Source organism: Cryptomeria japonica, chromosome 8, assembly GCF_030272615.1.
Source record: "Cryptomeria japonica chromosome 8, Sugi_1.0, whole genome shotgun sequence".
Classification (NCBI taxonomy): Eukaryota; Viridiplantae; Streptophyta; class Pinopsida; order Cupressales; family Cupressaceae; genus Cryptomeria; species Cryptomeria japonica.
The window spans coordinates 61,786,855-61,798,473 of record NC_081412.1 but is presented as its reverse complement, the minus strand read 5'-3'; the positions used below and the strand labels follow the sequence as shown (position 1 = coordinate 61,798,473).

At 28.1% G+C, this 11,619-nt stretch overlaps 1 protein-coding gene across 1 annotated transcript; it reads right to left on the bottom strand.

The window, feature by feature from the left end:
• Positions 1-3,924: 3,924 nt before the first annotated feature.
• Positions 3,925-6,696, bottom strand: LOC131030227 (putative pectinesterase 11). Its single transcript, XM_057960955.2, has 5 exons — positions 6,110-6,696; positions 5,248-5,419; positions 4,857-5,045; positions 4,516-4,751; positions 3,925-4,359 (listed from the first exon to the last, which is right to left on the bottom strand). Exons 1-5 carry the CDS (start codon positions 6,415-6,417, stop codon positions 4,164-4,166), a joined length of 1,101 nt encoding a protein of 366 aa, XP_057816938.2. The 5' UTR covers positions 6,418-6,696; the 3' UTR covers positions 3,925-4,163.
• Between the last annotated feature and the right edge of the window lie 4,923 nt (positions 6,697-11,619).

Below are 11,619 nucleotides of genomic sequence, written 5' to 3'. Positions count from 1 at the left end.
ATGGGATGCAATATTTCAAATCCTCTTGACTACATTCCTGCTCACCTTTATCACTTTTAGACATCTTCAGAATAGGGCACCCAACACTTGTGTTTGACAAATTTATGAACATAAACCACAAATCAAATCATTTATTTTTTAATGTATATCATTTTAAAATTTAAAATATATATCCCATTTTCAATTTCTTTAAGTTAAAAAAACATACATTTGTGTTGACCATCATTTTTCCATTATAAAAAGGTGATAATTAAAGGTCTATTATACTCAATTAAATGTTCTTTAATTATTAAATGCTAATTATATCTTCACTTCCACCTCTCAACTACCACTGGCTCAATTGTGTCTATCTCCATCATGCAATTAACATCCTAATTACTAATTATCTCAATCTAATATTATTAATTATGGGGGAATAAATAAAAATATAATGATACGATAATGCGATAATAATGTAGTCTTAATAGATTTTTTGATTTAGTCAAGAGTTTAATAGAAATAGAAAAATATAATATTAATAATTTGATTATTTTAGTGGACATGTAAAAATATAAAAATAAGAATAAATTAAACCATAATAATATAATCATATCTTAATAATAATTTAATATTAACTATAATATCATAATTTAATATTAATTTAAATATAATAATATGATAATTTTTTAAGTGGGATTATCAATAAATATGATATCTATTGACTTAGTTTACCTATATTAGTCTAAAGAAGGTATTCTTAGGAAACTCTTGTAATCTTATCTCAAGTATTTAAACTATTCACTTTGATACTAACTAGTGTAATAGAACAATAGATATCAAACTTAAAAATTTAATGAATTCAATTTCATAAATGCAAAAATAGAATGATCCACCAATGTTTGAAAAATGTCACTTAAATGCTATCTAAAGACCTTGATAAATCTATGTAGAGAATCTACAATAAATCTTAAAGGAAAGGCTATAATTTATACACAAAACAAGACATCTACAATTAGTAATGCCACCATGTATTAAAATTTGATTAGGTTTAGGACTAATGCAAGTCATCCACAATATATGCACTTAAGAACATACTTGATTTGCAGTTTACACAACAACATTCAATCCATAATCTTAACTAATTCAAATATGAGACTTCCTTAGCATTCCATACATGATAAAAAATTATAAAACCATATCATTTTTTTTATATTACTTACCTTTGCACAAATACCATGTTTTAGCATTCTAACATCTATTGATTTTTCCAAGGTGGATGTGTGCATGCAAAGCTAAATTGTTTCATATAGGTAAGACGATTAGATATGCAAAAGAAGGTTTTTCTCATACATTAAAGAGATATTCCACAAAATAAATAAAAAATGTGTTATATAAATGTAAACTTTCCAAGGGGGATGTGCACAATATGGAAGTATTGCATGCAAAACTAAAGTGTTTCATATAGGTGAGACAATTAGATATGCAATAGAAGGTCTTTCATATAACTTAAAGAGAATTTCAACAAAATAAATAAAAAATGTATTATATAAAAATAAGCTTATTAATTTGTCAAAACAACATAATTTCAACATACATAAAAAAAAGCGCATACAAATTGCAGTAATATAACACCTAGAAATACATAAATTTTTAATTAATATAATAAAATTTCTTTAGAGCTAAAATACTCTGCATTAAAGTAAACCAATTTAACAATAAAATGTTACATCTACAATAAGAATCAAGTGAATGCATAATATATAATAATAATAAAAATAATAACTACACTACACTTATTTTTTAATATTCATCACTTTACACTATAAAATATCTCAATTCTGATTACAATCTATGTAAACTAAGAGCAGCAAAGAAACCCATCTTATGATTTTGTAAGCCCAATTATATCTTATAAAGGAGTCACATGAGTACGTAACATGTTACCGGATAATGATGGGTACGGAAAAATTACTCTCTCCAATCAACACTGTAACTTCAATCGAAATTACCGTCTCTAATTAAAATTACCGGATAGTGTGGGTACGGAAAAATTGTTTTGTTTCTCGTGAAGTACACCGTTGAACTTTGACGAGCTTGTCATTAAGTGAAGTTTAGCTCTAATGTGGTGGATTGTACAACCACCATATGCAATGTGTGTCTTTTACAAGGATTACAAAGATTTTTCTATACCTCTTACAAGGATTACAAAGATATCTTTATGCATATTCCATATAAATTAATTTTAAGATAGATATGCCATCTTTATGGAGATTTTAGATAAATTATTTTCAAGATAGATATGTCAATTATATTAGATTTTATTTAATATATTTTTAAATTACTTTCATTTCTTATAAGTATAAATCTATTAGAATTATAATAGAAAATCTATTTTTTTTTCAAGAAATAGAAGAGAGAAGATCTATTTTTTTCATAGCTATAACAAATTTTGTCCTGTTTGTTCATTCATTTGTTTTAATATATTTGAAATTGTTTTTTTTAAAATATAATAATTAAGAGAGACAATATCATTCTAAAAAAAATTGCCAAATTTGATAATAATAAAAAATTGCACATTATTATTTTTTTTTCAAGAAATAGAAGAGAGAAGATCTATTTTTTTCATAGCTATAACAAATTTTGTCCTGTTTGTTCATTCATTTGTTTTAATATATTTGAAATTGTTTTTTTTTAAATATAATAATTAAGAGAGACAATATCATTCTAAAAAAAATTGCCAAATTTGATAATAATAAAAAATTGCACATTATTATTAAATTTAATAATGATAGAATATAATTGAATTATATTTTGAAAAAATATTATAATAAAACGTTTTTATTCATAAAATGTTTTATTTTTATTTTTTAAACTTATTAAACTTTTTTATTATGATGCCAAAAACAAAAATAAATGCTACTCATTAGCAAACAATTAATTTTTTAAACTTATTAAACTTTAAAACTAATATTCATTTCAATGTATATTAAATGAAACTCTCATATATCACACAAAATTCTCAAATAATATTTCATTTCAATGTATATCGTGTTTTTTAATAAAACTAATATTCATTTCAATGTATATTAAATGAAACTCTCATATATCACACAAAATTCTCAAATAATATTTCATTTCAATGTATATCGTGTTTTTAGTGACCCATGTAATTTACATTAAGGAAAGAACAAAATGTGTACACGTTGGAGTTTAGAATACGTGGATGAGATCTATGAAAAAACAGAATGGACATCTTTGTATATAAAAGATTTAATTTCATATTAAATTTGATTTATTTATATAAATATAATTTTAAGATAAATATGTCAATTATATTAGATTTTATTTAATATATATTTTAATTTTTTTTTTCATCCAAAAAGAGTCTTACATAAAATCAAAGGCCTAAGCCCCATGAACCCAAAAGAAAGCAGTAAACATCAACCTTCACCAACACCAACTTATCCTCGACAAGAATCCTCTCCTCTTAGAAGTATAAATATTTTTGAATTATAATAAACAATCTATTTTTTTTTAAAATATAATAATTAGGGGAGAGAGTGTATCTTTTATCTTTTCGTAAAAGGTGACAAATTTCATAAAGGGTGACAAATTTAATAGCTATTTGTTCATTCACTTATTTTAATATATTTAAAATTATTATATTTAATATATTTAAAATTTTATTTTTTTAAAATATAATAATTACTAGAGACAATATCCTTCACAAAAAAGTGACAAATTTGATTAAAAAAGAAACAATGGCAGATTATAATTAATTCTAATTAAATGATAAAATATAATTGAATTATATTTTAAAAAACATTATAGAAAAATATTTTTTTATTCATAAAATATTTTATTTACTTTAAAATAAATATTCATTTCAATGCATATCAAACAAAATCCTCATGATATTTCGTTTCAATGTATATCAGACAAAATCCTCAAATGATATTTCATTTCAATGTATATTAGACAAAATCCTCAAAAGGTTTATAATAAATGGTTGATGTGACTATAAAGTATAAACTCAAATCGAAAGAATACAATATCAGCAACAATCGGAGTAAGAATGACTCAATCAAAACTACCTATGATAGAATACACCCAACAATTAACATGGGATGTTAATAAGCATAAGAATAAATTCCAACTTGTTAAAAATGTCTCCATAATTCTCATCAACCGTTTTTGGGAATAAGATTGGTAGCTCTTGTCAAACGAGTGGGCATTTTCTTGATCCACTGCTCTCCATTAACAAAACTGCTGCTCAGAAATGGCGCCGCATCTTTATCACTCAGCTCAAATGACCATGGAACTCTTCCTGCACTATTTGCTCCTGGTCCAGAGCATTTATACTGAGCAAAAGTTACAGTCCTGCAGCAAAACAAAACAAACAAACAAAAACTTAAACCAAGATTGAAGCCATATTTCATAATCAAGAATCAAGAATCAAGAATTTAGAAACTGAAAATGAGTTTCTTCATCTTGTTGGATTTAAACTGAATTTCTTTTTGGGTTAAGGAAACTCACTTTTCTCTAGAAGTATCATTCCAGTTATCCCATCCTTGAGGAAAGATAATATTATCCATGAAGGTGAGAGCAAATATAACTCTGGCGTAAGGTCCCCATGCTCTGCCCAGAAGCATTAAACCAGCCCCTGTTATCTTACTGTTAATAAACACAAATCCTGTTTGTTCCCCTGCAGAGAGCCTTTTCTGTGCTGTAATGGCTCCGTTCAACAGAGGAATTGTGTGAAGATGACATTGCTGCAACCAATCAAATTGCATCAGAATCAATGATCAAAACAGATTTTATTAATGGGAAATTGATTTTTTAGAGATGGGTATCTAGTTTGATTGAATTTAGTCTACCTCATAGATGGATTGCCCATCACCGCATATAAAATCTGCGGCACCTTCAATGAAACAGTTTTTGAAGTAATGTCTTCCACTGTCATCAAGTACAGTGTCCTGAAAGCCTAGAAATCTGCAGCTATAAAATGCAGACCTGTCTGCAGAAATCCTTATTGCAACGGCTTGATCGCCAGGACCATATGAATTCTGCAAAGATTAATATTATAATACATTAAGAATATTTTAATAATTTTTTATGTTTGCTTAGATCTACAGTAAAAAAATATAAAATTAAACCCATGATCAAGTGGCGGCTGGATGAGGTCAAAATTTCCTTTCACTACACAGTTTCTATTCTGATAATATTTCTGCAACATTTTTTACTCATTTCAAGTAAAATCCGATTTACCTGTATTGTGATAAATCTTGCTACAAAATCAGAAGCCAATACTGTCATTGTTGCACAGAAATACGTGCCTCCCGTGGCTCCAGCATTCTCGTTCCAGGTTATCACAGTATTGCTCGCGTTACGCCCACTTAGAATTATGTAAGGCTTCTCTACAGGAATGGTCACCTTTTCCCTGCAAAAAGTAATTCATGGTATTCCAAAAAGTTCTTATCAAATAATTCATGGGTCAAAAATACCTTAAAATCACCTGAAATAATAGCATTAATTAAAAAAAATTGTTTACATGTTCATTATCAGAATCAGATTGACGATAATGTTACAATTACGCTAACACAAACTGAAACAGTTGCAAACTTGCATGTCCACTAGTTTCGAAGAAAGAATGATTAGTTGCATGTCCTGCAGTTTAGGAGAAAGAATAGTTGCATGTCCTCCAGTTTAGAAGAAAGAATTTCATTCACGAATAATTCACTAAAGAAACCCGAATTGCCAAAACTTATTCAAAATAGCCAACCGATCGGAGACGAAATTTACAATTCAATACATAATAAAGAAAGCATTTTTATAATATAAATTCAATAAAATAATGGCCAGTGGGGGCAGATTTGAATTCCCGCTGGTCATAGGTTCGAATTCTGATCATAACTTATATAAAATTCTGGCCACTACTCACAGATACTACCTTAGATTCATATGCTATGTTGAAATGAAGGAACAGAGTTATAAGATCATCAGCCCTAATGACTGTTTAGAATAGACAATCCATTATAAAAAGTTAAAAGAAAAGTTGTTTATGAAAAGTTCCATAGAAACCCAACATCAAGATGACAAAGATTCAATGTTAAAATTCTCCTCACAGTACCTGTAAATTCCAGGCAGAACACGAATGAAGATAAGATTTTTGTTATCAACAGGAACAGCATTGATTGCATCTTGCACCTTACTAAAATCCCCTTCACCTTTCTTTTGAGAAACAACAATAAGAAGAGCAGAGCTGTAATCTACACCACCCCCAAGATTCCCAGCCAAAGATCTCTGTGTTTTTCTTGACAGTTTCTTTACAGGAAATCCACCAAGACCATAAGTAGGCTGCACAGATAGCAAAAAGAAGCAAACTTGCAGTGCTGCAACAAGCAGGGAGAATACAGAAGCTGAGCTCTTAGACTTCATTTTTGCAGAAAATGTGTAAAAGCTCAGTAAAAGATGAAGATAAAATACATTCCAGACCAAAGATCTGCAAGCTAATGATTATATAAGGAACATAAGCATTAATGGAGGAGTCTCCCCTGTTATAAGAAACTTATGCCGTCGTGCACATGGGAAGCCATGAATAATTAGGCAAGCAATCAAGCCAACAATTTCATTACTTGCTGAGAAAGAGATTGACACAGCACATTAAAAAACCTCTGAGCAGTTTAGTAATGAATACTTAAAATTAATGGCTTTCTAATTCCGGATTTTCTTAGTTACAACTCTTTAAGTGCCATGCAAGCTACATTTTTCTAATATTTTTTTTGTTAATTTTCTTCCAGAACACTCAAAAATTTCACATCACCATGCATATAATAAAGTAATATAATATTTTGATTTCTTCTTCCAGTGGAAGAGGCTATGCCTACGGAATAGCAAGAAAATTTGTACCTGTGCATTTAACTTATGTTAAGATTCCTTATCCTTTACAATTTTCTGTTTTATTTTTTTTTCCGTGTTATCTCACAATCCGCTTTGTCACGATCGGCATGCTTGGTTAATGTGACCACACGCTAAAGTAAAACCAAACTTGTGTGAAGCATGCAAAGAATCATTTTAAAAATTTTTATATTCTGTTATTTTTTATTTTTATTTTTTTTATATTGGCATGTTGTGCTTGAGCAAAGCGTGTACGCGTTAACGTGATTTGACCGTATTTGGCAATAACGGGGTGCGAATTTTACGGAGGTTAAATTTTACGGAAGAAGTACGAATTTAATGTGTAAGTTTGTAGCCCCACAAGGAATCTCGGTTAAAATGTTAATTGCTTTTAAACTGCTTTGCTTGATTCCGTTGAGAGGAATGTTGTAACGATTTTTATTAACTGCACGACGCTTGACTTTTTGTTACGCTTATTTATTAAATAGTAACTTGTAAATTTTCGATTTCTTTCATTTTAAAAAGTTTTGAAATATCCATATGGGTATTCGCTTACATTTGAAATTTATTAGAGATATAATTATAGTAATGAGTATTTTTGGGTAATTGTGTAGTATTTTTTATTAGATATTGATACATGAAATTGATGTCTCATTTTATTAAAATAAAATTAGAGAATTTCTTTGGTTTTAAAAATTTATTTATTTCAACAATTTTAATATATTTTTAAGTCTATCGATTTCAACATAGATTGCAAGAGATTTGTAATTTTTTTCTTTAATTTTTTAATGTTAACTTGTTAATATTATTTAATTATTTTTATTAAATAATAATGAATTGATTCATTTTTTAGTTGAATTCCTTTTTTTTTAAAAATTAAAATGTAAAGAGGTGTGGCAATAAGAAGAGAAGCACTTGATGTCATGATTGTGTATCCTACAGGAGATGTTATGGTAGTATCAAACCATAAGTTATCACTTACTTCCACATTGGATTACTTTTTTGGGTGTAATTATCTAAAATCTAAAATACTTATATTTAGAGAAATATATGTAGAAGTCAATGTATTTGATTGAAAAAAATCCATTAAAACCAAACAGTTAATGATAAATAATTTATTATTATTATGTTTTTTCAAACTATCATACGTATAAAAATCAATGGGTATCCTTATCATCCTAAAGGATTTTTATATGTAATTGATTTTCCTCATTCATTTATTTTAAATTAAATTTCTAATTTTTTAATAACAAATATTTAACTCTTTTTATATATAAATAATATTAATCACCTATTTATTTAATATTAAAAGCATCCATATTGTTTTTATTCTCGCTTTTTTATTTTATCTTTACAAACTTTCAATCCCCATTCTCTGAAAGTTAAACGGCATTTCAATGAATAGATTGATAAGATTTGAATAAAATACTTATATTTAGAGAAATATATGTAGAAGTCAATGTATTTGATTGAAAAAAATCCATTAAAACCAAACAGTTAATGATAAATAATTTATTATTATTATGTTTTTTCAAACTATCATACGTATAAAAATCAATGGGTATCCTTATCATCCTAAAGGATTTTTATATGTAATTGATTTTCCTCATTCATTTATTTTAAATTAAATTTCTAATTTTTTAATAACAAATATTTAACTCTTTTTATATATAAATAATATTAATCACCTATTTATTTAATATTAAAAGCATCCATATTGTTTTTATTCTCGCTTTTTTATTTTATCTTTACAAACTTTCAATCCCCATTCTCTGAAAGTTAAACGGCATTTCAATGAATAGATTGATAAGATTTGAATAAAATACATGTGATTAGAAAACGATATCTATTTTGATTTAAATTTTATGAAGTATTGATGGATAAAGAAACAAAACAAATGAAAAATAATTTTGAAGTTTTTTTGTATAAAAAATACCTACATTACTATTTTAATTAGTTTAACTTTATATTTTAAGATTTTTTTAATGGTCAACTAACATCTCCATGCTCTTTTATATTTTTTGTTATGCTTATTTAGAGGAAATCTATATAAGATGACAAAGGGCGTATATAAAATTAGGCCCATTTACCTACCTCTACCTATGCATGATCCTATTCTCTTTTGTACACATGTCTCTATGTGTTTGACTTATTTGTGTGTCATGGTCATGAATGTCTATTGATCTAGGGTAGATCAACGATCATCTATGTGAGAGATAAAATTTGATCCATCTAAAGCAAATTAAAATATATAAAATTTGGCTAAATAGGTCTCTTTATTCTTCTCCTCTAAGGCTCACAAATTGATGTAATTTTCAAATGAATACTTAAAATATTCATTTGCATTCATTCTAGTCATCTCATCTTATCACTCTACATCTATCAAAGCACTTACCATGTGAGGGTACTTGGGCAAGGATAAATTAGTAAACATTTTCTATGCTACCTCAATGCCACATAAACAATTGAAATACTATCACCTATAATGAAGTATTAAAGTTATTGCTTTCTTTAATTTTCAATTGAAACATGATTTTTTAATAGATCATTTATTTTTTTAGCTTTGTCTTACCAAATAGCATAAAGATCATAATATCTTGCTATCATAATATTTTTTTAAGTGACAAATCTAAAATACTTTTTATTGTAGTAAAAACCTCATAATCTGTTTTTCTTTCAGTATTATAGCCTATCAGATAAATACATAGAAAAAACAATTGTTTATTAAAGATATTATACAAAATTGAAGCGAAACATAATTGACCATTAATTTTGACCATAATCAAGTTAATCAAAATTCTTCTTATTTGACATCCATGATTCAACGACTAAATTTATCAAACATTTTAGAAATTTCTTACAATTTCTCCAACAAATACATGCTTTCATAGAAAATTGATGTTGGAAAAAGAGAGCATACCAGAAGTTTCAATTTGAATCTATTGGAAAATTCCAGCCCGGAGCTGTTATCCAACCATCCAGAAGACACCTTTTGATGTCTAACCTTAAAACTGTAGGAGAGAAAAAACATGTATAAGATAAAACAGAGATAAACAAACTATAGTTTGTTAGTATAGAAATTAAGACCCCTAAAGCTCCTGAAATTCTCCATTGCTATCATTACAAAGTCCAAACAGTTTCCTGTCTTGAAGTCACAAGGATTTAGAACCCAAAAGATCCTAAGTTTCTTCACCAACCATCATAAAGAAACACAACCATTTCCAGATAATAGGTCATAAAAAGTAAAGCAAAATATGAAGAATACCTCCATAACAAATTCTGTCAATTATGCTGTCAAATGGCCATATTAAAATGAAATTACAGGTAGTGAATGCACTGAAGAGAAAATTTAAACCTGTATCACAATAAATACAGATACATGGAATTCAATATCTAATGCCCTAACAAGATTCAATATATAGTGTTGATTGAAATGAGGTTGAAGCTCTTAATCTAGATCGGGATCTAGGTTAGAATTCTTTTGAAATTGAAAGCATAATTATCTGCAAAGATGATGAAGATGTAAAGAAATGCAGGGAATGAGTGGATTGTTAAAGCAGGGACATGTTGAAGAGCTCTTTGTGATGAAGAGAGAGTTGCGTTTATCAAGAAAAATCCAGAAATGCTTTTGAAACGTGTCGAGAAATTATATATTAACGTGTCATTCTGAATCAGTTATAAGTTTGATTCGTGTCAAGGGTAAATATGTTCGCATTTGGTTCTTTTTTTGCCTCCCCAGACTTTGAGATAATAGGTACCTGTTTTAAAGCCCACACCTGTATCTGTGCTTACATTACACTAGAAGGATGGCATGCACTGAAACTTTGTGGTTTTGCAAGCTCTAAATGATTGTATCTTGTAATTGTTTGAAATTTTTTTGAGTTTAGGATATAGAATTTTAGGAGTCATTTATTCTTCATATAAAATAGTACTGATCCAAAATACAAAATCTGCAATTAACAATTGATTTTTATCAATTTTTATTGGTTTGATTTTCATAATCTGTCTTCTCAATGCTATAAAATTGCAAAAAAAACTGTTGGAATAGGCATTGCCGTCATCTTAAATTGATAGTTGCACCGTTCATGTTTCAATTATCATTTATTTGATTTCTGTAATTAAAAGATTATTAAAAAATTATTTAGTGGGTCAATATTCTGATATTTGTGCATAAGTATTGTATCAATTGTGATTATTTTTTTTTGTTATGATGAACGAGAATAGGGCAATAGGGATTATGTTTTATGTTTTATTTAAAAAATCACTTTTTGATCCTTGTTCACGTAACAGATATTTAAGGTTTAGTCCTTATTGCCCAAAAGTTAGAAGGCAAAATCCAAATTTTTTGTAAAAGATGTCATGTATAACATTATTCTATAAAATGCCAGGTTCATTTCAGTCATGGTATTCCCCTTGGGTAATGTTGTGCCTTCAATATCCATTCCCCATTAGTTTCCTTGTGTTACAATTTGGGTCCCCTGTTGTTGCTCGCTTTTTCTTTGTTCTTTTCCATTTTATTCTTACCTCGGAACTCCGGGGTCCCGATGTCTCTTTCCGTTCATTTGCCTTCACCAACCTCAGAACTCCGGACCCCCAGAGTCCCAAGGTTGGTCTCCTTCTTTGTGTCTTTTGTTTGCTTGTTCTTTACCTCGGAACTCCGGAATTCCGAAGTCCCGAGGTATGTGTCTTATGTGTGTTTGAGTCCTTTACCTCAAAACTCTAGACCCCTGGAGTCTCGGGGTA

What these genes read in the sequence shown, in the direction of transcription:
- LOC131030227 (XM_057960955.2), bottom strand. Translation starts at nt 6,417, where the DNA reads ATGAAGTCTAAGAGCTCAGCTTCTGTATTCTCCCTGCTTGTTGCAGCA. An exon ending in GTTCTGCCTGGAATTTACAG is followed by an intron (nt 5,420 to 6,109) that starts GTACTGTGAGGA and finishes TACTTTTTGCAG; the next exon opens with GGAAAAGGTGACCATTCCTG. An exon ending in ATGGGCAATCCATCTATGAG is followed by an intron (nt 4,752 to 4,856) that starts GTAGACTAAATT and finishes GATTGGTTGCAG; the next exon opens with CAATGTCATCTTCACACAAT.